This window comes from Squalius cephalus (genome assembly GCF_949319135.1).
Source record: "Squalius cephalus genome assembly, chromosome: 2".
NCBI lineage: Eukaryota > Metazoa > Chordata > Actinopteri > Cypriniformes > Leuciscidae > Squalius > Squalius cephalus.
Window position 1 is genome coordinate 45,800,896 of NC_137123.1, and position 27,425 is coordinate 45,828,320.

General features: G+C 36.1%; 3 protein-coding genes across 4 annotated transcripts in view; all 3 read right to left on the minus strand.

Annotated features, from left to right (window-relative positions):
- toporsa (topoisomerase I binding, arginine/serine-rich a) overlaps positions 1-10,087 on the minus strand; it is a 26,620-nt gene extending 16,533 nt beyond the window's left edge. Inside the window, exons 1-6 of the mRNA XM_079855671.1 lie at positions 9,894-10,087; positions 9,702-9,772; positions 6,426-9,080; positions 4,285-4,371; positions 4,001-4,059; positions 3,724-3,891 (exon numbers count right to left, since the gene is read on the minus strand). Coding sequence (XP_079711797.1) covers positions 3,724-3,891; positions 4,001-4,059; positions 4,285-4,371; positions 6,426-9,077 — 2,966 coding nt within the window. The 5' untranslated portion in view covers positions 9,078-9,080; positions 9,702-9,772; positions 9,894-10,087. The remainder of the gene's footprint in view (positions 1-3,723; positions 3,892-4,000; positions 4,060-4,284; positions 4,372-6,425; positions 9,081-9,701; positions 9,773-9,893) is intronic.
- A 526-nt stretch (positions 10,088-10,613) lies between these two features.
- ndufb6 (NADH:ubiquinone oxidoreductase subunit B) lies at positions 10,614-12,866 on the minus strand. The gene is made up of 4 exons (XM_079863850.1): positions 12,570-12,866; positions 12,322-12,414; positions 11,029-11,073; positions 10,614-10,783 (listed from the first exon to the last, which is right to left on the minus strand). Exons 1-4 carry the CDS (start codon positions 12,747-12,749, stop codon positions 10,712-10,714), a joined length of 390 nt encoding a protein of 129 aa, XP_079719976.1. The 5' UTR covers positions 12,750-12,866; the 3' UTR covers positions 10,614-10,711.
- An 861-nt stretch (positions 12,867-13,727) lies between these two features.
- mxd4 (MAX dimerization protein 4) overlaps positions 13,728-27,425 on the minus strand; it is a 64,717-nt gene continuing 51,019 nt past the window's right edge. The window contains exons 4-7 of one of the 2 annotated variants that reach the window (XM_079863794.1): positions 22,446-22,560; positions 18,196-18,355; positions 17,271-17,309; positions 13,732-15,752 (exon numbers count right to left, since the gene is read on the minus strand). In XM_079863794.1, coding sequence (XP_079719920.1) covers positions 15,652-15,752; positions 17,271-17,309; positions 18,196-18,355; positions 22,446-22,560 — 415 coding nt within the window. In that variant the 3' untranslated portion in view covers positions 13,732-15,651. Of the gene's footprint in view, positions 17,310-18,195; positions 18,356-22,445; positions 22,561-27,425 lie in introns of both variants that reach the window. The other variant, XM_079863793.1, reaches the window with a different exon arrangement.

The window sequence follows — 27,425 nt, forward strand, 5'->3', positions numbered from 1 at the left end:
CTCATACAAAAAAATCAAGAATTGTCAGTTTGAACTAATTAATTTTATTCTGCTCTTCTCATCTAGTTGTATGAGACAACTGTTTCTAAGGTCATGAAGGTCAATAACACACTACATGAATCCATTAACACATAGGCTATGCATACTTAGCATGTGTAATTTTTAGGATTTATTGCACCATTGGCCACTATATTTTAACTATGAGAGTGAATCATATACAAAAGTTTATATCAGTGCTCTGTGCACATGTGTGGACCGTAGAGTTCATGTTCTGACAAAACTCAGCCTTGAAGGGAAAAGATATAGCTAGCCTGTGTTTTATCCAATTGTGTTTGCAGGGGCTGTTTATTATTATTATTATTATTATTATTATGAGACGCATGTGACCATGCCAAAGGAATAGTCTCCAGAAGAGTTCAAAATGTTCCAGATGAGAAGTGCCTTTGACTCCTATGACACACCAGTGACCCTTACCAAACTTTCTCATGTATATGGGACAGAGTGCGTCAAAGATAATGACTTTAAATGATTGAATGAAATTAATATTTGCGTAAAGAACAATACAATACAATAGAATACAGAATTATACAGAAGAATACAATATTCAGATGTTGCTAAAGTTATCTGTACTGTTAACCTGTACAGAACCTGTAGAAATAACGTGATTATCCATATGACTATAGGTGCTTTCGCACCGGAAGAACATTTTCATAGTTCCTAGAACTATTGGCGGAAGTACCCGGATTTTGGCATGTTCACACCACAGGAACTAGTAGCAATTTTAGTTCTAGGAACTCCTTTTGGAGGAACTAATTTAGTTCCTACTTCAGAGTAGGGTCTAAACCAGCACTATAGGAACTATCCATGGCGTTAGTGTATGCTGATTGGCCGAACGCACGCAAAACACCAGCACCTGCCATTTTTAAAAAGGCTGTGTAAACACACAGATTACAGCCTATATATTTACTCCAGAAATTAACTCTACAAAAATGGAAAACAGTGATAGATGGGCCTCTTAACCTTTACGCTGAGGAGAAAATCCAAACTTTGAGGGGACCAAGCCAAACATGATTTCTGCTCATCTAGCAACACTGGATATCAACCACACACCATACACTAATACCTTTTCATATACCGTCTACCTTCTATGTATTATTACCGTATTAGACAGGACTGTTAGACAGATCGTAAACTAATGAACACGGAGATAGCACTGTGAGCTCAGGCTTTAGCGTTCTCAGAGCCGTCAAAATTAAGGTCCACCACACGTTAAAATAAAAGTCACTTTTTCACTTACGTCACTTCAGAGTTCCTACTGGCGGTGCGAATGCAACCAGGAAAACATTCCTAGGGGAACCATTTGTTCTCGGTGAACCATCCTGGTGGCTAGTTCCTAGTACTACCCGGTGTGAAAGCCCCTAATAAGCACTAGTGTTTCTGAGTCCAAAGTTAGTTCTAGGCTGGAGCATCTTACTCCTACTACAGCCTTTGGAAGTGTGGAGAACTTTGACTTCAAAACTCTGTCAACTTCAGCTTTGACTTCTGCTCTTCATTAAGCATATTGGTCTCTTTATGTGCTCTAACTGTAATTCCACTACAGAACAAAAGTGAATAGAAATTTGTAATTCAACCTTTTGACATTCAAATTAAAGGTGCAGTATGTAAAATGAATAGCTAGTGGTGGAAATGGGTACTGCAGTCCAAATTCTAAATATTGGAGAGAGTTGTTTCCCCCGCCCCCTTCTCCTCAGACTCGACACTCACACGGGTTGCCAGATTGAGGACACGCAACAGGAGCGAGCGCAATTGACAATAGAAGGCGAGGAGACTTACAATGCAAGTTGATGATCAATTAGATTCGCTTTTTAGGTTGGGTAGAATCTGCGATCTCTGACCCAGTTCGTTTGCTGGCTTCCATGGCTGCAAAACGCTGTGTTTTCCACCTAGAGCCCTGCATTTCAGCCCGAGCCCGACAGGCCCCGACTTTTTTACGCCCCTAGGGCCGGGCTTCGGGCCAATTTTCACGTCATAGTTCACATGCGGGCCGGGCCTCGGGCCTTTTTTGAGTTATCCTTCTTTTTATATTTTTAGACATTAATAAAAAAAAATATGAGAAATTGACGTCGACGATAGAAAAACAAACATAGAAAGACATTTAATAACCTCATAACTTTAATAATCTTATAATTATTTACACTGACATATGATTGACATGACAGTCGCACGCACACACGCGCACACACAAGTGGTTTCCCGTCAGCGCAACCAACGATTCACCTCATGTGCAAATAATGGAGAATATTAAGAGAAAAATCGCGAGTGATAGAAGAGAGGACTGGGTTAAAATCTTCCACTGTGGATGCTATTCTTTTTCTCCACGATGCTCTGTAAGAGACTATTCTAACTTTTCGTTTGATTGGACTTTATTTTCGTTTAACTGTTGGAAACTTCTGATGTTTTTCGTTTTTCGTTCGATTGGACTTTATTTTCGTTTAACTGTTGGAAACTACTGGAAAAAAGAATGGCCATGTTCTGTGGTGCATTTTTGAGGTAAGATAACCTGCAAGTTTGTTTTTTATTTATTTTATTTAATTTGTTTAGATTGACTATTGCTCATTTCGTTTGCGAGCGCTGTTGCAAGCAGCCTGAGCCTGCCTCAGTATTTCAAAAAAAAAAATTACTCACTGTGGTTTAATAAATAAACATTAAACTAACTGTCTGTGTGATATGCTTGAAGTGTTTTACATCTATGGATTTTATTGTAGCTAAGTAAAGTATTAGCGTTGATTTGAGAGGCTAAATTGATCAAACATGTTTTACTCACTGTTGGCTCGGCTGCTTGGTCGTCATTTTTTTTTTAAATGCTCCCAACATTTGTCTAAATTAGCTTAATAAAGAAATGAAAAGAAAAGAAACATAACTAACAAAACGAACATATTTTAATGTCAGTCTGCCGCTGTGAAAAAAAAAAAAAAAAAAAAAAAAAAAAAAACGGGCTCGGGTCGGACTCGGGCTGATAATTCTGATGAGCTGTCGGACACGGGTCGGGCTAGGGCCTGAGCGTCTCGGGCCAGGGCCGGGCTCGGGCCTAGATTTGAGGCCCGTGCAGGGCTCTATTTCCACCTACTGGCAACCTGGGGTGTCGAAATACTATTGGATAAATTAGCAGTGGGCGGAATCACACAGACCAAAACAAAAACAGACATTCGAACACAGAACAAACATTTCAAAGTAAAATAACTGGCATTAGCATTGTTTTTCAGAGAAACGTTAGGCTATGTGAACTTAGGTTTCCTAAATATCTGCAAACATATGGTATTTTCATGCTTTAGCGAAGTCAAAAAAAATTACATACAGCACCTTTAAGTAGCTTATTACAAACAGCAGCCAATCAGCAAACAAGAAGCATTCTTATTCATTATTCCAACGGAAGACAAGAAGAAGAAAAAAAAGCATAAGAATTTATCTTAAATTTGTTTAGCGATATCAGCTTTAATATTGTGTCTGGATGAGGAGTCGATTCCTTGACTTTGAACAGCTCTAGTATGGGGGTCGACTCTAGTACCTTCAACAAAGGTCAAAGGATGTCTCAGTGTTTGCTTCATTCAGTATTGTTTAGTAGCTTTGTATGTCCTCCACCTCTATTGTCTTTAAAATATTATTTTAAGTGAGGGTGAAATTAAAAGTGTAACGTCAAATTATTATAGACAAATGAATACTTACCTATCAATAAACTGGTCAATCAAAACAATGTCCCCCGGCTGGATGTCCTCTCTGAGAGAACCACATGCTGTGGTGACTAGCAGGTGAGTGCAGCCCTCTTCCTTCAGTGCCCAAATATTGGCCTGGTAATTTACATTGGTGGGCATGATGGTGTGTTGTCTCCCATGCCTTGTGATTAGATTAGTTCTAGATTAGACTTTTGTCCTTCATATATAAAATCAGCAGGCATTTCAAGTAAAAGTCAATATAAAAGTCATATACATGCCAGTGTAATCACCTTGCAAGAAGGACACATTCAACATTCTTTATTTTGCCCAAAATTAGCGCATCAGATGGCTGTCAAAAGAGAGGAGGAAATGAGTGTCAATAAATAAACCTTCTGGCTCTGCCCATCTGTGATATACTATGGTTACCACATGATTTAAAAGCAAAATCCTAACAATTTGTGATTTTATCAACTTCTCAGTTCAATTCAAGCAAAGGGATATATTCATTCCAAATATGCTCTCTTATAAACATGCATGTTAGAAAGCACAGTAGACACAATGCAGAGACACTCACCTTTCCAAATGGTGTGACTACATATCGTTCTGTTCTTCCCTCTAGGATATCTGGATCATCAAGACCAGATCCACCAATTATTCCTATCTATAAGAACATGAGATGCTGTATTATAGACATATCTAAAGGTGGGATGGTGTCTTCAATTGTTTGTTTCAATTAAAGGGGTCATGGAATGCATTTTTTTATGTTTACTGAGGTGAACTTAAAATGTTAGTATGATTTTTACATTGTCAAAAAAATATCATAATTTAGAAATAAAAGGCCTGATCTACCATGATTTTAGCCTTGTGATTTGAATGCCCTATTGGAAGGGGCGTGTCCACTGTGAGACTTTAATGTAAATGCCCACTGCTATGATTGACTAACATCTTTGAATATGAAATAAGTACTACATGTAGAACTCTCTCGAAAACTTTACAACGTTTTTACTATTACAGCTGTCGATAAACAAATCGTGAAAAGTGTTGATTATAGCATAATATTTAGATCTACTCCCGTGGCATTAAAGGTTGCAGCGATGACTCTGAGCAATGTAGCCGATAACAGACATGTCTCTTGAGTGCATTAAATGCAGTGATCTCGTCAACACAACTCGATTTCTGCACTCTCCCGAATGCTTTCATCATAACTAACAGTGCAAACACTATGTAAATAAGAGATTCATTGTGCAGTGTAGACAGCATCACTGATTATAATGGGAGTTTTGGTGAGAGTCCAGAACACTGATAAACTTGTGCTGTATGAATGAAAGCTCCAGTGATTATAAAGGGAGCGTTCTTTAATTGCTTTCTGTATATAATTTAATCACAATTTAAACAACAGATTATTTTCACGCTATTAAGAGAAATAATGTGAAACTGACAGTTTAGTCACTGGCTTGATTTACTGACCCACAAACAACAAACAATAACATGTGCACCCAAGTAATATCTAATGAATAAATACATTTTCCAAACAAATTTCCCCACATTTGCCCACTCAGCATATCTGCCAGCCCACCCTTCTATAGCTGGCAAGAACCGGGCCTTTCTGAGAAAATGGCAGAGGTTATGAAGAAAAAGGGTCAACACTGTAAATTTTGACTCTTTGCATATATTAAATGTTTTTGCCAATTTTAAACTTTTACATTTATGAAATGCTTACCTTTGTTCTACAGTATACCATGGAAACATGTGGGGAAAAAAATCAACAAATACTGAAGTAGCAAACTTTTCGAAATACAATATTTATGTCAATGCCAAAAAACAAAAGGAACACTCTCGTTGGTCTCTCTATCATGAACCAGGAAACAAAACTGTTTGACCGTAAAGCATGTTGTCATATTAGGTTTTCATCATGCTCTAAAGAGCGAAACGGGCTGCTGACATTGGAAGGAAAGAGAAGTGCTCTATTCTAACGATTACAACAACACTATATTATTATAAAGTTGATGTTCATTTCAGAAGCCAAGTAATGCAACATTTGATTCTTTCGAATGTTGACGTGAAAACACTGCAGTACCACTCCCCTAAACTATTTTCTTACATAACTCACGTGTCATATTTCATAATAATATTTAATTTACCTTTATGTGACTGTCCAATGCCATTTTCTTCTATGCTTCCACGTGCAACAATAAACTATAACATCAGCTTCCTACTTGTTCTTGCTTGTTTTATGGCGCTGCGCAAGCGAAACAAGCGCAGTAGCGCCGCCTACTGTGATTTAACTAAACCCAAGTAATGAAATAATCTCAAACCCCACAAGAGTGGATCCAAGAGAAGATAACCATAAAACAACTACATTTTAACGATGAAGACAACGCTACTATTAGCTTGTGTTATGGGATGTAATTTAAGCACTGAAACTTATTTTTGTTTTGTTTTTTGTTACAATATGTTAGAATATGGTGCATGATTTATTCCACTAAAATGCCATCATAACTCGTAAATTAAATAATGTAATGTAATAAAAAAAATAATGTGATGTGTACACAATACAAAATGAAATGTCTCAGCAAACAAAAATGGATTTTGCAACACTGAAAATGCATGTGGGCATTTCAAGAAGTCATTTGCAAATCTTTATTCGTCACAAATTGAGGAGTTCAATTACAGTTAAATTGAACATATAAAATCACAAAGGCATTTGCGTTAATCAGTATTGAGGTGATTCCCTGCATCACCCACTGAACTATATTCAGTTCCAGCAGTTGACTCTTGCTCCATGTCTAGGAAACTGGACTTGAGTGGCTGAGTTTCAGTTTTTGTAGAACTGTTTGCTGTTGTAAAAGTGGAGCTAGCTGCACAGATATTACTGGTTGAGGGTTCACTGGAGTCAGCATTGTCACTGTCACTGTCACTGTCACTATTAATTGTAATGAGAACAGGGCTGTGCTTTACCACCCTCCTCTCACTATTATGTCTCTTGCTCTTCTTCTTGTGTTTCTTTTTCTTCTTCTTGTGATGTTTCCTACTGTGACCCTCAGATTTGTCATCTACGCTTGGACTCTTACTTTTCCTCTTGCACCTTTTGTGATGCTTCTTGTTTTTCTTTTTTGCACCATCTTCAGCAGTATCTGTGAAACATGTACTAGGACTCTTCCTTGAGGGTTCCTCATAATGCTTTGCTTTGTACTTCCTTTTCCTGCCATATTCACCATGTAGTGTTGTCTGATGTGAGGATTTGGAGTTGATTCTAGAATTGTTCCTTGAGCGACTTCTTTCCTGACGGTTGGAGGAGTTGATTCGAGAATTGCTCCTTGAGCGACTTTTGCCCTCACGATTGGAGAAGTTGTATCTAGAGCTGCTTCTAGAGTGATTTCTGTCCTGACAGTTGGAGGAACTGGACTTGATTCTAGAACTGCTCCTTGAGCGACTTCTGTCCTTACGGTTGGAGGAGTTGATTCTAGAATGGCTCTCATAATGACTTCTGTGCCGACGATTCGAAGAGTTGATTTTGGAATTGCTCCTTGAGTGTCTTCTTTCCTGGCCGCTGGAGGAGCCGGACTTGATTCTAGAAGTGCTCCTTGAGCTACTTCTGTCCTCACGATCCATGCCTCGCCTTCTGTTGTGTGATAGAGAATGAGGGCGATTATAAACACTTCTGTAGTAGCTGGTGTAGGATGAGCATGTCTCTGTATAACAACTCCTGTCACTGCCTTGCTGACTATAATGGCTATATGAATGCCAATAACTAGAGGTGTGGCGACTTGTATCCTTTCCTTGGTTCCGGTTATGCTTGCTCTCTTTAGACAATGGGTGCTTCCTGCTACAAGAGGAAGAGTGTGTCCTGTTGCTGTGTGAGGATCCTTCTCTAGATCCTGACAACTCCCTTTCATGATTCCTTTTACCATATTTATCTTCTTTTCTAAGATGTGTAGAGGTGTCATCAGGTGAGCGAGGGGACCTTGTTGGCCTCCTTGAGGGTCTCTGAGTTACAATGGGTGACAAATCTGACTCTGAAGTAAAACGAATGTGTTGGGGTGCTTGAGGGTTTTGCGGCTCTTCATTCTGCTCAGAATGTTCAGAGTCAGAAGAAAGCTGGACCAGTTCTGGTGTCCTTTCTGCCACTGGCTTAACATAGCTGATAATAACACAGTCTTCATCACTGCCAGAGGAGTCCTCTTCTTCCACTGCAATAGTGGCAGTATTTCCTGGACGGTCCTGATGTGGCACTGCAGCAACAGACACTACTGCTTCCCCAACACTACTATCAGAATCTGAGTCCCTCACATGGAAAGGTAATACCTGAGATAGCTCTGAAGTGTAGGATGGCCCCGGGGTCTCATCATCCCATGCTGTTTGGCTTAAAGTCACCCTAGGAGTGGCATATTCCTGGGCTCCTGACACTAAAGAATCACTTTCATCTTCAGAGATGGCAATCACAGATGTTTCTGAACTGCTACTCTGTCCGGGGGGCCGAGGCAAGTCATAAACAGCACGCTGGTCATATGCCTCCATGTTGAACGGGGATTGAGCAAAGCTGAGAAACTCATGCAGGAAGTGCTCAGTGTGGGACAGCAAGAACGGCCGAAGCTCATGTAGAACAGTCTGGTCGTCCAAGTTTTGTCGAGTGATCAGAGTCATGATGATGTGCTGCACTATATTGACAAGAGAACCATGGGTACCATACAGAACAGTCAGCTCTCGTCTCAACCAGGGTACAAGCCTGTGGAGACAAGCAGGATTTCTTTTAAAGAACTCTGCGGAGGTCTCCCTGGTACGGCCACCATCCTGCACACTTTGGACTCGCACACCTCTTCTGTACAAGGCTCGTCTGAATTTAATCACTTCTTGTTCATGAAGACTTTGAACAGACCTGCCCTCACTCTCTCTTCTTTGCCTTACTGCCAGCCTCCTTATCATGCTATGGAGATCTCTGCTGTGCCGCTGTGGAAGAGATCCTCTCAGGCCCTCAAATATGACACCATGGTCAGGTGGAGGAGACGTTCTCCTCGTTGCTGGTCTGCGGTCACCGGTAAGTGTGGTGCGATACCTGAATCTTTGCCCTGCCATGTTGCCAAATGAGCCATTCTCAGTTGGTCGCAGGTCAAATCTCTTGTAGTTATCTTCAGATTTAATGGTGTGATAGATTGAATTAAATGGCTGCTTGCATAAGGGGCATTCTGCTTTGTTCTTTGACCACTCATGAATGCAGCAGAAGCAAAACTTATGTAGGCACACATCAAGATATGATATGTTTTTAAAGTGATCCAGGCAGATTGGGCACTTTGATTCTGGAGATGCTGCTTTTGATATTGTGTTTAACACAAAACCTGATGGGCGCTCCTTCATTTGTGGTGATGCCATTATCTGGTGGAAGAAACATTTGAATTATTAGGCTACTTGTACTGTTCTCAGCATTCGCTACATTTGTCTAAATGTGAATGTTTAGAAAGTTTAAATAACATTATAAATTAAAAGAAAAATAATGAATTTGAACTTATTTAGATGTTTTAAGGAGTACAAAGCCAAACATGTCAAAGTGATACTGTCCTGAAATTCCCTAAAAGAAAACCTTTTTAGGTAGTATAGCATACTGTTCTATTCCTCAGATTTTTTAAAAACAAAATAGATTCACTGCTTAATATTAGAAAACTTTTGTACGTCACATTATTATGAAATATTCTATGAGTAAATATGACTACATACCAATAAATAGCCTACTAATACTAAAAGCCTATTTCTGTGATCGTGTTTACTCACATTACAATTTTTCTTCTTAGTAATAATAACCTACTTTTTGATAGATACAACAAAATATTGGAACTTTGCTGCGTTTCAAAATAGCCTACCGTGCAGCATATAGACATAACTATGCAGTGTCATACTAGCTTTTATGTTAATCGCAATAAATACATTTCTATAATAAATCTATGTATAAGCGAATAATGTAGAACTAATATATCCCCTTAAAAATTATGTTTTACTTACTATTCCTTGTATTTGTTGAAACTTTCGGAGTAAGTTACTTAGATCATCTGGATTCCACTGGAAGCATCTCGCTTAAGTATCCGAAACAAAAAAGGAGCATTATGACTTGTACCGTTTAATAATTGTAATAATGCATTACAGAATCCACAAAAACATGTAACGTTAACCTGAAAATAATGTACGTTAACTTACTTGATGCCTAAAAAAGCAGTGTCAGTTCAAAGATCACTACACGATATTCAAAAATGTCTGAAATACATAATATCTGACGGATTTTATTGCTACACCATTACTGTAAATATAAAAATCGTTTACTAAGAACCAAAAATGACCCAACTTCTCTCAGTCGGTCTAGATCTACATAAGCAATGTTGATAATGACGTAAAAAACAAGAACATCTCGGAAGTGAAATGCAGTCACTTTCAGAACTTCCTGTTTCTCACTTCAAAATAAAAGCATATCACCAGAGAATGTCTAATATCACTCAAGTGCAAGAAAGACGTCCAAAGCTAAATTTGACGCGTTAATGTTTTTAATTTCATAATTTCAAAATACTAAAACACTCACAAAAACATTAGATAATTGTTAACTAAATAGCAACGACAGAGTGTATTATATGCTAATTGATAAAAAAAAAACTTTAATTTTTCACTATTTAGGAAAATCTGTTTTATTTGACATTTTCTCCCTAAAAAATATATGCAATAACAAATGTCTAAGACTCCTTGTGTTGTTAAATAATTTTGCTCTTGACTGTTCGTTGTTTTTATCAAAATAGAATCATATTAAATAGCCTTAATTTTAACGATCAAAATGAACTTTTACTCAGTACCAGAATATTTATATTAAGGAGTAATCTACCCAAAGGGGCGTGTTACTGTCACTTGAAAGCACAGTAAAAGCACACAAAATCTGTATAATAAATTTTATTGACATAGTATACACTCAAACGTGTTCATTTTACAACCAGTGCAGACAGGATGTTTATACTGAATATAAATGGGCATCTTTAATGATGACCATGACTCTCTGCTTCAGGAAGATCTGGGACAACTTCTCCTGTTTCCAAAATGGTGTCTCCCTGAAAAACAAACATGCACAAAGAAAGATGTGTATGAGGACATTTAGAAACATCAATATGAATGATTACTTGAATGTTAATTTACAAAACATCATACTGATTACTTTACTATATTCCTTTGTCTAAGCTTTAAATTATAAGTCGCTTTGGATAAAAGAGGCTGCTAACTGAATAAATGTAAAATGTAAATATAAATGATAAATGAATACTTTTGTGATAATACTGCTTGGACCAAATATACTTACAGGAAACAGTCTGGGTTTTAGCTCAACAATTCCATATGGCTTTTTCTGTGGAAACAAGAAAAATCATTTTATTTATTAACATGACAATGATCAACCAAAACACAAAGATATTTAGTGTTATTTTATCTTTCATTTTATCTATGGAAATATTTCAGTCCCTCAGTTTTTGTATAGTTTTGGTTCACCAAAATAGAATGTAATTAGCCTTTTAATAGATATAACCATTACACTGAATTGAAAGAAATACTACATTCATATTCAACAATATAACATGTCAGGATATATATCACAATACAAAAATATGTATCGTGGATAGAAACAATATGTATACTTTTCCCAAAATTAAAGTTTAGACAGATTTAATTTAGTATCAAATATGATAAACCCAGATTGTCAAACTAATTTTCTGATACTTCACTGATGAGGTAGGTTACAGTAAATAGATACATCTGAAATCATTGATTTGATTGATAACGTTAGCTAACATGTTCTATTTTTAAGTGAATGTTCTAGAATCTAGATACTTCTTTCAGAATGTTATGTTTTATACCTGTTTGATTTGTTGAAGTATTAAGTTTAGGGATGGGCAATTATGTCCTGCAGAGTTTAGCTCCATCCTTAATCAAACAGACACCTGCCTGTAATTTTTAAGTAACTGAAAACTTTGGTTAGAATTTTCAGGTTTGTTTGATTATGGCTAATATGACTATGCAATGATCAAATTCTGGAAACACCCTGCACATTTGAGCTTCCATGTTTATTATTTATGATTATAAAATTAAATATACAATACATTATTTTATAAAATACAAAATTTAAGACTTTAAATGTTTGAAGTCAGGGACAGAGTGCCAGCATGTGTGTCTAGCATAATGTTGTATTTTTATCATGAGTCATGAATATTACTATTCTGGTGTCATCATTGCCCTGTACATGGATAAGTTGAAGCCTATTCAAGCCCATGCCTGATGAAATACCAAATTTAACATTTTAATAAACCATACTTTTTGTATGTTTATCATATCATGTCTTCGAAGTAAATATACTGTTAACAAATGAGACCTTATTGTAAAGTGTTAAAAATAATAAATAAATAAAAACAAGTACTTCAAATCTATTTTGACTTTGTGAGTGTATCGAGCCAAAACGTAACATAAGTGTTGAACTCCTTTTTTTACTCCGTTTCTTCTCATCGAATAATGTACATCCTTACGAACACACACACACACACACACAATAATTAATTAATTATGTTCAAAGAAATCAGTGTGACCATAATAAACATGCACTTACAGCGACATGGTACTTCATATAGTAATGCACGACCCAGGCCGGGATCAGAATCCGAGTGATAGCAAAAACGCTGGCATTATAGGCTTTAAATGTCTGGTTCGTCCGCATAAAAAGAAGATAAGACAAAATTGCAAGTTATAATAATATCCTGCCGTTAAAATGCTCAGTTAAACTTCAATGCATGTTACTTATACACAACATACATTTTCACTCTCTGGATAAATAGATCATATAAGACATAAACTCACGTAAAGTCTCCAGAGTGTCTTGGGCTCCAGAAATCCACCCCAGAATCGCTCGATGCGGCCGGGTGTTTTGGGTGCAGTGACAGGCTCTCGAGGACTGAGTTCCTGATCTTTAAGCCATTGCCGCCGAAGCTTTGTTAACTGCTCAAAGCGGAGCTTTTCATCCGCTGTGGATCCAGTCATACTGATTTTCTATTACTTTACAAATAAAGTAGAATGTACAATGACACCTAAAGAGGACAAACCTCCCAGAGTGCAAAGCGAACTCAAGAACACTCGGCATAAACATCGGGCTTTTACACTGCGACACCTATTGATCTGGAGTCAAATAACCACTGTGACGATGTTAAGCAAAATAACCACACGAGGTCGTGCGTTACCCAAATAACTGCCTTTTCACTGCCTGAGACAGGACAAGAGGTCAGATGTTCTAAGCCTTCCTTTGTTTGGTTTATAAATGATTTTGAATAGTTTTTTTTTTACCTCACTGAAAAAGATCAAATCTACTAAAATTGCAAGAAAAAATGTGTAGTGATGTATCTAGGAAACTACTGTTTTGATTAATCTCCCCCTGTCGCTTGTAGTGCCGCTCCTTTTTTTACAGTCTATGTGCCGCTCCAAATGTTAATTTTATTTTCTCTAGCCGTTTTGCCTTTGACTTGTGTATTTTTAAGGAACTCCCCCTCTTTGGTTTGTTTTTTGTTGTTTTCTGCTTAGTTAATACTTTTTTGTATATTGACAACATGTCATATATATGCATGTATATTCTTTCCCCTACGAGAGTTTTGTATGTTGCTGTTTTTGTTTTGTTTTTTGTCAAAAAAAACAAAAACAAAAAACAGGACAAGAGGTCAATAAATGTTTTGTTGGGTAGCATGTTAAGCTCTCTACTGATAGAACTACATTATCTGGGTGCAAAAAGCATCTTTGCTGACATATAAATTACAAATATTTAGTTAAAATTTTAGAAACATTTTACCAGTGCCCAATTTGTCTATATTTTTTCCCTATCTGCTGCCTTTCAGAAACTACACTGCATCAGGATATATTTTGTTTTGTTGATACATGATTGTCCACAGAACATGAGGGCTAAAATGTATGATCTACACTCCAAGCATATATTTTCACAATGGCTGTTGCAAATTGCAAATAATGACCGTAGACCCACTATGTATAAAACATTTTAATTATTTATATTACAATACAAGAATACATAATACCTTAAGAGTGTGGGCTCAAACATAGCCAGCACCAGGTAAATATGTGTACGTACTCACAGACACAGACAGACACACACACACACACACACACACACACACACACACACACACACACACAAAGAGAGAGAAAAAAAACCTTTACAATATTATACAACATCTGAATGCATATTACTTGTTTTCTAAAATGAAATCTGTTCACAGGTCTCCAGCACAGAACCCTCCCTTCGCAGTCTCTCCGCAAGTTTTCCTCATGCTAAAACGCAAGCGTTCTGCGGGCTACGCCACTCATGCTGACCGGTCAACAAACTGCTTCATGAACACAAATAAAAGCAGAGAGAAAAAGTGGGCAGAAAATATGGGTCACAAACCTACAGTCATATAAAGATATAAATCTGATATTACACCTGATGCCTCCCAAAATTGGGAGGGGTTAGAAAAATAAGTCTATATCTAATAGAATCTATATGGCAGGAATCTTTTTCATGGAAGTTCTTTCTTTCTTCTAGTGCTTTTATGTGTATAACAAAGGTAAAAGGAATTATATATATAGCTATATATTTTCTTCTTGGTCATTCTGGTCTGTTCTTTAAGTAGCCTTGACTCCCAGTCTCCTGTCTCTATGCCATCTAGCTTTCCTGCCGCACAGACTTTAAGTAAGCTCAATCAAACATGCTCAGCAGAAAGCTCAATCTGCAAGGCCCAACAAACGCAAAGTATCATCACAACATGCCATCCTTTTTTTTTTTTTTTTTTTTTTTTTTTTTTTTTGCGGAGTTATAGAACACACATCTAAGATCCTTGGACACCTGGCTCTTTTCACATAATTATATGTGTACCTGTATGCTGACATACACTCTTTTATTAATTTTTTTAGTGTTTTAAAGCTTTCAAAAACCCTGCAGCCGCTGAATAGCCCTGTCTCTGTCACATGTATTTCTTTCACCACACTGGAAGCTGACTTTAGCTTGATTTCACATAATTTGCCATGTGACGTGATTCTTAGATAATGCCAATGAAAGCTACAATCTCTTAAAGATTTGAAAAAAAATCTCATGCACAATTCTTTGAACTCTCGATCAAATCATGTTGTTGGAGATTCTGTGCAAGAGTTTGCTTTTTCTTTTTTACAATTCACTTGATCAACATACTGGAACACATTGAAAAAGCATAGTTTTGCTACAACAGTCAGGCATATATCCATGACATAAATGTAAACTCTTCAATGGAAAAAAAATGCTTTACAAAAAGATATAAAATAAAAGAGTAAAATGAAATAAAATAAAAACATGCTCCCTCCTTTAAGTGTTTGCAGAGAATGGAGAGATAAAATAATAACAATAAAAAAATAAAAATACAAAAAAAACACTCAATGAGTTGGTCACAATATGCACCATAGTATTGAAACAGTGCTGCTTACCAAATACACCCAGTCTCCACCCCTTTACAAACAAAATTATCATATTGCTGTATCTTTGCTTTTATGGGCAAAGGATCAAATACTGCCATCACCTTAAGCACACTTTAACACTAAAACAGGAACTACCATTGGGAGAGGGTGGGGAGGACTTGAGCTGCCATTAATGATTGATTCCAATGCTCTTCTCCCAAGGTTTTCCACTTCATTGTTTGAATTACAAAACACATCTTAGGCATAAGGACAATAAAAGACAGCTATTATCAAACTTAAAAAAAAAAAAATGAAATGAAAAGAGCCTCAAGGGCAGAGTTGATTGGATAACGCTTTTCAATGGGGTGAGACGAGCTGCCAAAAGAGGAGATGACCAGTGTGCGCTGATGTGGATGATGCTGCATGGCAGAATGGAAAGCACATTTTCGGGGAATTAAAAGAAGGAGGTCAGAGGTGACTAACCAATGTTTCTCGTCACCTTGTGCCAAAGGCCAAAGAAGAGTCTATTCTGAGGATGGAAGCTGCGGGGTGGCTGGCAGGTAGTGGATCCGAGCAGGGCTGGAGGGATGTGTCAAGGAGATGATGGGAGGAAAAGGGATACGACCAGTCAAGGCACAGTATGACGGTTGGAGATAAGGAACAAATGCCTCCCAAACATTATCCTGGCCTCATGTTCTGTCATTTTTATATATATATATATATATATATATATATATATATATACACACACACCTCTATTTGTCTTTTAATCAAGGACTATTTAGGAAAATATAATACAAAATCTACTACAGAAAATATGAACTACACTTCAAATCACCAGTATGGTTTTGGCTTCTTTTTTCAAAAGTTATTTCTTTCTTTTTTTCAAAAGTAATTTCTTTCTTTTTTCAATTATTTTGGTCTAACCTGCTTTAAAGACTGGGACTGTCTGAAGAGTTGGAATTCCTAGCACAAAGAACTTTCTTTAATATACTGTATATTGCACACTGCATATAAACTGCTGAAGAATACAGGCTTCAAAAATTATTGCAATTAAGTTACAGGGAAAAACATGGGACTAAAAGCATCATATTAATTATATTCTGATAGTACCAACACCTCGACAAGTGTTTTTTCCCCCATCTCTACACCTTCACATGTACAGTCATGCAGTTTTGACTTGTCAGTTTGATTGCTGGCCACACACACACACACACACACACACACACACACACACACACAAAACAAAAAACAGGTAAAAAAAAAAAAAAAAAAAAACTACTCATCTTCTCAAGTCTTTCAGGCTTGGTCCAGAATAATTTTACTGAATTAGAAAGCTGTAGCTTTCCAAGTTTAATGCCACATAATTTACTATTAAATTTTACTACTGTTAATTTACTACTAAAACTATTAACAACAGACCGTTGTAGTGATGCATTTGGAGAGCACCATTTCTTTGCTCCATTAGTAGTCAGCCATTAGATATTATTATTCTATCTTCTTTCACAAAAAATTAACCAATTAATAAACTTCAAGGTCAATTTAACTTCAAATTTTTTATCTGAAAGAGAATCCATTGATTCCTAGAAGTGCCCAGGAGTTTTAGCCTTTTGCTCCCTTTCCATTAATCTATTAAGGAGTCTATACTGCCTTAGATGACAGAACTGCCTACGTAGATGATAGACAGCAAGGCAGTTACTAAGTTTTGGAACAGAGCCAGTTTCACACCGCAGCAGAAAAGACAAGTTGAAACTGCATTACCACACCACATGTTCTTACTAAAACCACATATTGCTTGTTTGTGTATTCGTGGGGTTGGGGTTGGGGTTGGGGTTGGGGGGGGTCTGATATAAAGTGTTGCAAGGGTTGAGAGGGAAGAGAGTTTTCTGATGAGTGGAAGTCAGCCAGGTGTTTCCTGCCAGCTGGGACTGGCTGATGGGTATGTTGGAGGTGACACACTGTAGCGGTCTGATACGGCCTAGCAGATGTGAGCCTGTAATCTGTGGGAATGTGAATGGTGGCCTCCATCGCTGGAGCTGCTCTGCAGGCTGTAGTGGTCCTCACCATCACTAACACTGTCCACACTATCATTCTCACCTGGCGTAAACTCCATTCCCTCTATGTCAATGTCCACATCTGTGAAAACATAGAAAGTGTTTTTTTTTTATACATGAATCAAAGATCCCAAGAATAAAGGAATATTCTGTGTTATATTAAACCTAATGGCAAATATAAAATTCTGAAGCTTGCCACAGACAATAATGCTGACTTGTGTAAAATGGTAATGGTTATGTGAAATAGTATGCTTAACATTATTGTTATTATTATTTGCAGTGCTGCCCGCTTACCTACTGGTGTTCCACAATACATGTATTTACTGTAAACCCTCTTCATGTTTGTTTATACATATTAAAGTGTGAAGAGTTGAAATTACTATCTGTGGTAATCAACAGCACAAGCACACAAACTACAGCTGAATGCAGATCAAATCTGATTTCTGCTCATTTGCTTAATTAACTGTTAACTACAAAATGTATTTACATATTTTACACAAAATGTAAGTCCACTTCTATCTCATTTAAACTGAAAGAGAAAGTTTTAGGATTTTGAAAATTTAAAAACATGGAATAGTATGAAGGAACAGTATGGTGTGTGTCTGTGTGTGTGTATATATATAGAAGCGCAAGAACATTAAAACATTCAAAGGCATTCTGAAATGTATTCATTTATCAATTAAACTTGCACTTAAATTGTAATGCTAATCGTATAATTTTTACAGAAAACTAACATTTTTACAAAAAGTCTCAGACATCTGGACCTCACTGTATATACAGAGATTAATGTAGGTCACATGATCTGGAATCAACTATGGTCATACAGCCTATATAGTACATACGATATACACGTGTGTAGCATATGTAACAGTATGTGTAATTGCTGTAAGTGTAGAACTTAATTTCGTTTTTAAAGGTTTTATTGGATGTATTTCAGCATTCATCGGGATATTTCAGCTGTGCTCTACCTTGCTCAGAGTCAGTGGAGATGGTGGAGCCCATGCTGTCAGTGCGAATGCGCTCTAAGCCCTGTACAGAGAGCTGCTCCAGACGCCGTTTGAGGTAGCGATGTTCTCTTTGCAGTTGCTCCTTCATGTTTAGAGCCTTCCTGTCCTGTTCCTCCAGCTTCTGCAGAGCATATGTTTCCACTGATCAAACCACAGCGCACAGAAACACCACACTGCATGACATGTATCTACTAGTCGGCTTGAGCATGCACAGTGCAAGAAATCCACAATTTGTGTGAGCTAAAAAGGGAGACAATCACATGAACAGATTGGTGCATGACTATGGTGCATGACAGGAAACCAGACAGGGTGAGCTGAAATACTGTGTGACAAACAGGAAAGAAACAAAAGGGCCAACAGAGACATAGTACCAGGTTGCCTTAGTCTAGTCTCTGTTTCAGTGACAGTTTGAACACATTTCATTCCACTGACGCTAAATGCCCTTTTTCATTAGGCAAATTTAAATGAGTTAGTGACATAGAGTGTCCATAATAAATAAAAGATAAAAATCTAGTTCTTTCGAAAAGTTCAATTTTCAAGAAATTTTCAATTGAATGACTCTACAGATGTTACTCATGTGGTTTAACCATCAAGCAATAAGTAATAACTGGTTTAATACACATAGAAAACATGTGCTTGGTACACAACCCAATAATTATTTCAAGTTTAAAAATAGTTATTCATTCACAAATATATTGTTTTCCCTACATGTATATGCATGATACATCAGTCTTAGCCTTGTGTTTTTTGTTTTGTTTTGTCTATTTTTTATTGTCAACCTATTCTGTTTTTTGTTTGGTCAAGTTTTGGTTGACTAAAAGTCTGGAAATTTTAGTCTAGTTTTAGTCATTGAAAACTTGTCATATTTTAGTCATGGTTAAATGATAATTACAATTATTTTGCTCAAAATTACAATCTTGTTTCCTGATCACGATTTCAAGCACAAATCAAGACAATGTCAACTCACACGCATTGTTTATTTTACTCAATTTCTCACCTAGTTTGCTGATTTAAAATGTTTTTTATATAAATTAACACACTCTCTACATTATGAAAACTGTAAAAAGTAAAACATTTCTCTCAAGCTAAAACAATTCATTTCAATTCAAATTATGTCAAAGTTTTTCTATTAAAACAACAAAAAACAATTGTATTGTCACACTGATAGGGATGCACGATATTGGATTTTTGCTAATATCCGATATGCCGATATTTTTTAACCAATTTTTAGCGATAGCCAATATGAACAAAAATTTTTTTTATATATATATTTATATATATATATATATTTATATTTAATTCCTAAACAGGAGAGAGGTGTTATGTCCATACAACAAATATATATATATATATATATTCGTTGTATGGACATAACACCTCTCTCCTGTTTAGGAATTATAAATTAATTATTTTCGGCTACGTTCACAAAGCAAGCCTTAGTGCTCAATTCTGATTTATTGCTCAAATCCGATTTTTTTTGTTTTGTTTGGCTGTTCACGTTATTTTTAAAAGTGGCTAATATCAGATTCGAGTCTGAACAGCTCCGATCCTAAACTCACACACATGCACAAAAGAACAATAACAAAGATGGCACGCAGCACAGAATTATACAGAAGAAAACAGAAAAACAAGTTCATTTGTACAGTGATGTGATGTGGAAGCTAGCGAATCTGTGCACAGCCGATAAAGAGGACACAGACTAGGATGAGATGTTTTTCACATACAGTTTTTCCTAAAGTTTTGCTTGTATAGAGCTGTCACTGTAATACATTAGTATAACAGCTCACCATCCCTCCACTGACTAACTTCACTGCAGTATACCATATTCACGGAGTGACCAAATAATTAACGGTATGTAAAATCTTTGGATTGGCTCCCATCAGTGCTGAATTGTGATGAATGTTGATCTAGACTCTAGAGTGACTTAAAAGTTGCATGAATTCCGATATGACTGTTTGAACTGAGGTCGCATTGCAAAACATCAGACCTGTGTCTGATTTAGAATCATAGGCTATATGGAAGTGGCCCAAATCAGAATCGAAAAGATCAAATTCCATGTTTGAGCTGTTTACACTGTTAAGAAAAAAAAAAAAAAAAAAAAATACATATTTCAGCTAATGACTTATGAACAAAGAAAATCGGATTTGGGCCACTTTTGCCTGCAGTCTGAAAATAGCCTTAGTGTTAAAAAAAAAAAAAAAAAAAAAAAAAAATTATATATATATATATACAGTGCAATGCATAAGTGAATACACCCATGCTAAAGTTGACTAAAAAGAGGAATAAAAAATCATATTTTGGAAATTGAACTTAATGCCTTAATTTAAAAAATTAGGAAAAATCCAACCTTTAAGGACACCAATTTTCTTTGTGAATGAATAATGTATCGTAAATAAATAAATGTTCTTCCTTAAAATACATGGTGCATAAGTGAGTACACCCCTATGTTAAATTCCCATAGAGGCAGGCAGATTTTTATTTTTAAGTATTTTTAAAAAAAATTTTTTAGGATACTATGCATCCTGATAAAGTTCCCTTGGCCTTTGGAATTAAAATAGCCCCACATCATCACATAGCCTTCACCATACCTAGAGATTGGCATGGGGTACTTTCCATAAGATCATCTCTCAATGCAAATCAAACTAGCTTTTAGGCTAACTGAAATAAAACCATGCCAATCTCTAGGTATGGTGAAGGCTATGTGATGATGTGGGGCTATTTTAATTCCAAAGGCCAAGGGAACTTTATCAGGATGCATAGTATCCTAAAAAAAAAAAAAAAAAAAAAAACTTAAAAATAAAAATCTGCCTGCCTCTATGGGAATTTAACATAGGGGTGTACTCACTTATGCACCATGTATTTTAAGGAAGAACATTTATTTATTTACGATACATTATTCATTCACAAAGAAAATTGGTGTCCTTAAAGGTTGGATTTTTCGTCATTTTTTAAATTAAGGCATTAAGTTCAATTTCCAAAATATGATTTTTTATTCCTCTTTTTAGTCAACTTTAGCATGGGTGTATTCACTTATGCATAGCACTGTATATATATATATATATATATTTTTTTTTTTTTTTTTATTCAGGTTTTAGAGTTCTGAGGTCTCCTTATCAAAAATTTACTTGATAGTGCTAAATAAATATTAATAAATTTCTTTTTTATAATAAGAGTACATTGAAAGCTTTGAAAATAACAAAACAATAAAACAAATATTTTTCAGACAGATACAGTTGCAACCTAAATATTTCAATTGTGGATTTAACATTTGTAGATGGTCTACAGCAATGGAGTCATCAACACATGAAGTGCGGGTGGCGTGACTTCAGTTGAAGGATGCTGCCTTTAGCCTCAGATAAAAATTCTACAATTCTTTTAGAGCTCCTTGGATTCAAGTTATTTTCATCATCTGTTTGAAAAAAATATATTACAGATTAATAAATTTACAAGTGTCATTTATTTATCATGTAGGCTATAGCTTCTGACCATTAAATCAAATCAGACTCGTGATTGTATGACATCAATTACTTCTTGCTTTATTGAGAAACAGAAGTGACTAAATCTTATTTGTGTATTTTACGTTCCATTTTATTAGCCTAACAAGTAGATCTACAGCTCCCCCCTAAATAAATCAAACTTCCTACTGGGCAGGCACTAGGACCCGAGGGAGGCTGCTGCTGCAGACAGTGTTGCCAGATTGGGCGGATTGCCACCAGATAAAACACCAGGTATGAAAAATATCCATTCAAGAGAAATGTTCTGATTGGGGGATTTGGCAACACAGAATGTCATTATTTTAATGAGGCTTTTTTCTTTCTTGATGATATCAGAAAAGTTGTATCACCCTGACATTTTTTACTTTATACCACACAAAAATATCAATATGAATCTTAATTCAGAAATTACCTCACATGATGCAATGATTCACATGAGAACTGTCAGATGCATCACATGCATGAATATTTAAATGATAAAATAAAAATAAAAAAAAGACTATGATTATAAGAATAATGTTAAGCTGAGGTATATTACCATCTCTACCGCGTTAGGAACTGTGGATTATCTGAGTTACAACATGGAGAGTGACATAAACTTCCTGTAGCCAGTTCCTGATTAACGTCCCCTCTGACTGTAACTGCTTTAAGCTTCTCTAACCTCTTTACTGCTGTGTAAACAAACATATAGTCAAAAAGATGCTTATATGTTTGTACCTTGATGTGCATTTTGGCGCGTTTGAGCAGGCTCAGTGTGGTGTGACGGGTGCTATCAGGACCCAAAGGCACAAGCTGTTTCAACTGCTCCAGGTACAATCGCAGTTTGGCACGTCTGCAACAAATAAAGAACAGGTTATAGGATTATTAGCCTGAGATAAATTTAGACTGATTCAGGATGCTGCTTTGGGCTGCTAACACAAAGGTTGCAGGTTTGAATGCAGGGATGACAGAGGAACTAGACTGAAATTGCAGCTTTATGCAAGTGACAAATGCACACCTAACCTCGCCACTCCTCCATTATCATTAAAGTGGGCTTATAACAAAGAGCTGATGCCTTGCAATGTTTGTGGAATAAAAAGCAATCAAGTCCTTAATAAGTGAGTGTATATGATAGCTAAAACGTAAAATGTTACAAAATAATATTTATTTATCATTAGAGCAATACTACTTGCCCGACTTCTAATGGTCACATGTCTTAGAATACTGTGATGGAAAAAATTATGAAAAGAGCTTTGAAATGATATGCTAAATTGATGAACATTCTGTTTGCCTCTGGCCCAAATTAATTTGCATTTAGACTTATTGTTGTTCTCAATCAGTTTTATTCAAGCAACTGGTATCACTCAAGCAGCTGCTAAAACTGGGTCCAGACTCTTTTGCAATCATACTGGTGTATTGATTAGAACAATCTCTCAACAGCACTTAAAGAAAGCCTGGGGAGTAAACTAAAAAATATAGTGTGCCTGCTAACACAGAGGCTATTTGAAATAGGCCAGGAGTCACATTATAATGACTCTGTGAATGATTACCATGAGCTAAACTAACAGGACACTGTATCTTGAGCTTCTCTTTCTATTCCTGCACTGTTTGTTTTTCACAGCAACAGTGCACATGTATAATTTCACTGAATAATGGTGAGACCCTGCATGCAAATAAATGTACCTAACTGAAATTTCCAAAAAGGTTTCAACTCCTGAAAACCTGATCTCACTGAGTGCAGTGCAGTGATCTGATTTCTGGGTCAAACAGCACAAGTTAAGTCAGTTTTATTCATATAGCACCATTCACAATGCATAATGTTCTAAAGCAGCTTTACAGAACATGGAGGTTTAAACCCCCAGTGAAGATTAAGAAGTGTAATTTGACTGTAGCAATGAAAAATGTGATGTTAGGTAGGATAAGGAATAAATATTATTATATATTTGTAATAATTTATATTACAATAAAGTATCTTTTTTTTCTTTTCTTTTTTTTTGTAATATTATTTACAATTCTTGAATATTTTGTCACAACTTAAATTTCATTGTGTGCAATCCAACAGTAAATTTGTAAAACAGACTCCATTTATGTTAAACTATTTTTATTAGTATTGCTAAAACTGGGCATAAATGCTTTGCTTTTGGTGTATCAGTTTTTAGAACTTACAATTGTGGATTTTACAATGTTCCCTCAGCATTCACCACAAACAACCCTCCACCTTTCCTGTCTTTGACACTGTAAACTGTAGCGTATGTGAGCTGTATTTCACTGTTCACAGATCAGCCTTGTTTTTCGAACTGCCTCCCAGCTATGCGCATGATTACATGTGCGTGAAGATTTGTGGTCATTCAGGTCATTGTTGAATGTCAAGTTAAATTTCTTCAAAACAATAACAAATGAATGCACTTTTACATGACTTAAAATAGACAAATATAATGCAATTCCAAGTACTGTACAACTGTACAAAGCGAACTGCTCAGAAAAGTTCCACCTGCAGATGTGAAAATGACACAGGAATGCTGGGTGACACATGAAGTACAGGCACAGCATGAATTCCATTTCAAATGCCTACAGTAAAGTTGCAGGTTCAGGCATATCTTCAGTGAACTGGATTACTGTGTCAACACAGATCTTCGCTGACCATTCCAACAGAGATTACTCTTTAAATGTAGGCTACTGACTAGTGAAGGGCCAGGATGTTCCACCATCCAACTATTTATTTTAAAAGATTGATTAGTTTATTTAGATTTATTTGTAATTTTTGTTTTGACTTTGACATTGACATTTTTAGTGACAATGCTGTGGTTCTCAACCAGAGGGCCAAGGGCAAGTTATTTAGTTAATTTAGTTAATTATTTACATAATCATTTTAAAAATGCTAAAAAAAAAAATAAAAAAAAAATAAAAAACATTAAACCAGTTTTATATATATATATATATATATATATATATATATATATATATATATATAAATGCATGAGTATTACATGGCGTATTATCTTATGCTCTTTATTTATTTTTTCCAATTACACTAAGGATCAGATTTACTAACAGCTTGCACCAGCGCACACCCTCTTTTGTCATGATTTACTTAAGGCAATCAGTAATATATGCATTTGTAGAAGTTTCCCTTCTGCAAAATTTATAAGAGAGAATTTAATGATTATTCTTATCATGTAAGGTGGTTTACTAAGGTTTGCACTAGTCAATTTACTGGTATTTGCGCCATTTAACGTCCAAAAAAAGCATGTCTTAAACCAGATGCTAATTTGCGCTGCTCTTGATAGATTGCGTTGGTCATTATCAAAATGATCCGGCTGCGTGTGTTCTTTAATTTGCGCATTGTCAGTAGATCACACACTTAGATCAATATATATATTTTTTGGTTTACACATTGTTTAATGTTTTCAACTAAAATAAAACTTTAACATATATTGTAAGCTTGTTGTGTATATTGCCTAATCGTAAGCTTGTTCAGAAATGGTGACAAAAACGTAAAAAAATATATTCGAATGCAATATTTTTGAAAAATGCCCATCCTTAGTTCCCACCGGTGAAATGCCCCTTTAAAGCTGCGATGGAGTCCAGACTGTCTGCCGTCAGCTATGCGAGACTAGCTTCTGTCACCTCATGAACGGATCCAATATACTGACAGACATCTGATTTTATCTCAGCTGTTTACATTCACTTAAGACATATCCGACTGTGTTTATGTAAACCTTTTGTTTATTTGACAGTTTAAGCGCAATAAGACGTGAAATAGAACTTTCGGTGTGTGTCTCCAGAAAAGCACATGTCCAAACAGTGTGCAAGTAAAACCTTTTTAAAAAGTTTAAACGGGCAAAGCTTTAATACTTTTGTGACGACGAAAAACTACAAAAGTCACGTGATCATAACCATGTCTAGCGGTATGCCCAACCCTACCACTACGGTGCTAAACGTGATGTTAATGTACGTCACACTGTACAATATGTTGGGATGGGGGCATCAAAACTCCGACTGAGATTATATGATCTCTCAAGGAGGCAGATCGTAAAGACATTTTAATTAGAGATGCTAATGATTATTTGACAACCAATTCATTGTCGATAATAATTTAATCAATAAAACTTGCGTGCTGCTCAAGCGAGCGCGCCAGAGTTATGTTTGGAATTGGGACCATTTTACGTTAAAAGGCTAGAGTTAGACCTTCATGACTATAAGTTTGCATGAGCATTCGCAGCCTTTTGTTTTGTGCAAACGCAAGTTGTAATATTGGGTTTATTTTGTGTAGGCCTATATATGATTTATCTCAGAGGTGCCCAATCCTGCTCCTGCGATTGACTGTCCTGCACAGTTAATCTCCAACCCTAATCAAACACACCTGAAGCAACCAATTAAGGTAGTCAGGATCACTTGAAAATTAAAGGCATGTGTGTTTGATTAGAGTTGGAGATGAACTGTGCAGTACAGTCGATTGGCAGGAGCAGGATTGGGCACTCCTGATTTATCTCATATAGGATGCATTTGGTTAAAGGGATAGTTCACCCAAAAATTAAAATTCTGTCCTTAATTACCCACCCTCAATTTGTTCCAAACCCGCAAGACCTATATTCATCTTCGAAACACAAATTAAGATATTTTTGATAAAATCCTATGGCTCAGGGGGACTCCATTGACGGCTATTTAATTAACACTTTGAAGGCCCAAAAAGGTAGGAAAGACATAGTTAATATAGTCCATGTGACTACAGTGGTTCAACCTTAATTGTGGTTCAATGGGAATACTTTGTGTAATTTTGTGCAGATATAATTTGTAATATTATGTTTATTTTGTATATATATCTGATTAATCTCATATGGGATGCGTTTCGTTGAGTTAAATAACCCGCTAGCAAAGCTCTTCAGTTTACCAGTGTTCATTCAGTACGTAGCTCAAACAGCAATGCACGTCTAATAATAACTATGATTGGGACTGTCATATTACATAACATTATAATGAGAACACTGTTTTAATAAATTGTTGTGAATTCATTGGGTTTAGTTGCCGTGTTTCAGCATGTTGCTCCAGGAAGTGCGCGTCCACAACAGGAGTTACACATTCTGACTAGCACGCATCTGAGGCTGCATTGGTGACACGTTGTAGGCTATTAGTCATTATAGTTGATTATTAAATCAAATTATCAATCACATTAACTCATTTTACAATCCTACTAGCCCTTTATTTAGACTAAAACCCCTTCTCATTCATTTGGTGAGGAACATGGCGTTGGATTTATGCCACGGTGTAATTTTTTTACACCTAGGTGTAATTTTACACTTACTTCATGATCTAATATTGTGATATCGCACAGCCCAACTTCAATTTTAATTCCTCTTTTGGTAGGGTATCATTTCACTGTATAGGCTAATTAAAAGAGACTTCCACTAGTGTTGTCACGATTACTGGAATTTGTAACTTCGATACCATACCTTAAAATATCTATATCCGATACATGGGGAAAATTGCCATACTGCTATAGACAGTTTTATTATTATCTCATAATTTTTTGATAATTTGGCTAATTTTGTTGCAATAGCTTACACACAGCACAGGGAGGCTTTATTTGAAACTTAAAAAAAAAAGACAAGTAGACAGTTAGTTGAACAAAAAAAGCTAATTGCAAACAATATCACAAATAAAATGCAATAGAATAAAAAAAACATTAAATAAATGTGGTTTTATGTTTTTCAGGTGGGT

Bases quoted from the DNA above. Each gene is read 5' to 3' on its own strand.
- ndufb6 (XM_079863850.1), bottom strand. From the start codon at position 12,749: ATGACTGGATCCACAGCGGATGAAAAGCTCCGCTTTGAGCAGTTAACA. The intron at 12,415-12,569 runs GTGAGTTTATGT...CGGACGAACCAG, and splicing joins AGACACTCTGGAGACTTTAC to ACATTTAAAGCCTATAATGC. The intron at 10,784-11,028 runs GTAAGTATATTT...TTTGTTTTTCAG, and splicing joins TAAAACCCAGACTGTTTCCT to GGAGACACCATTTTGGAAAC.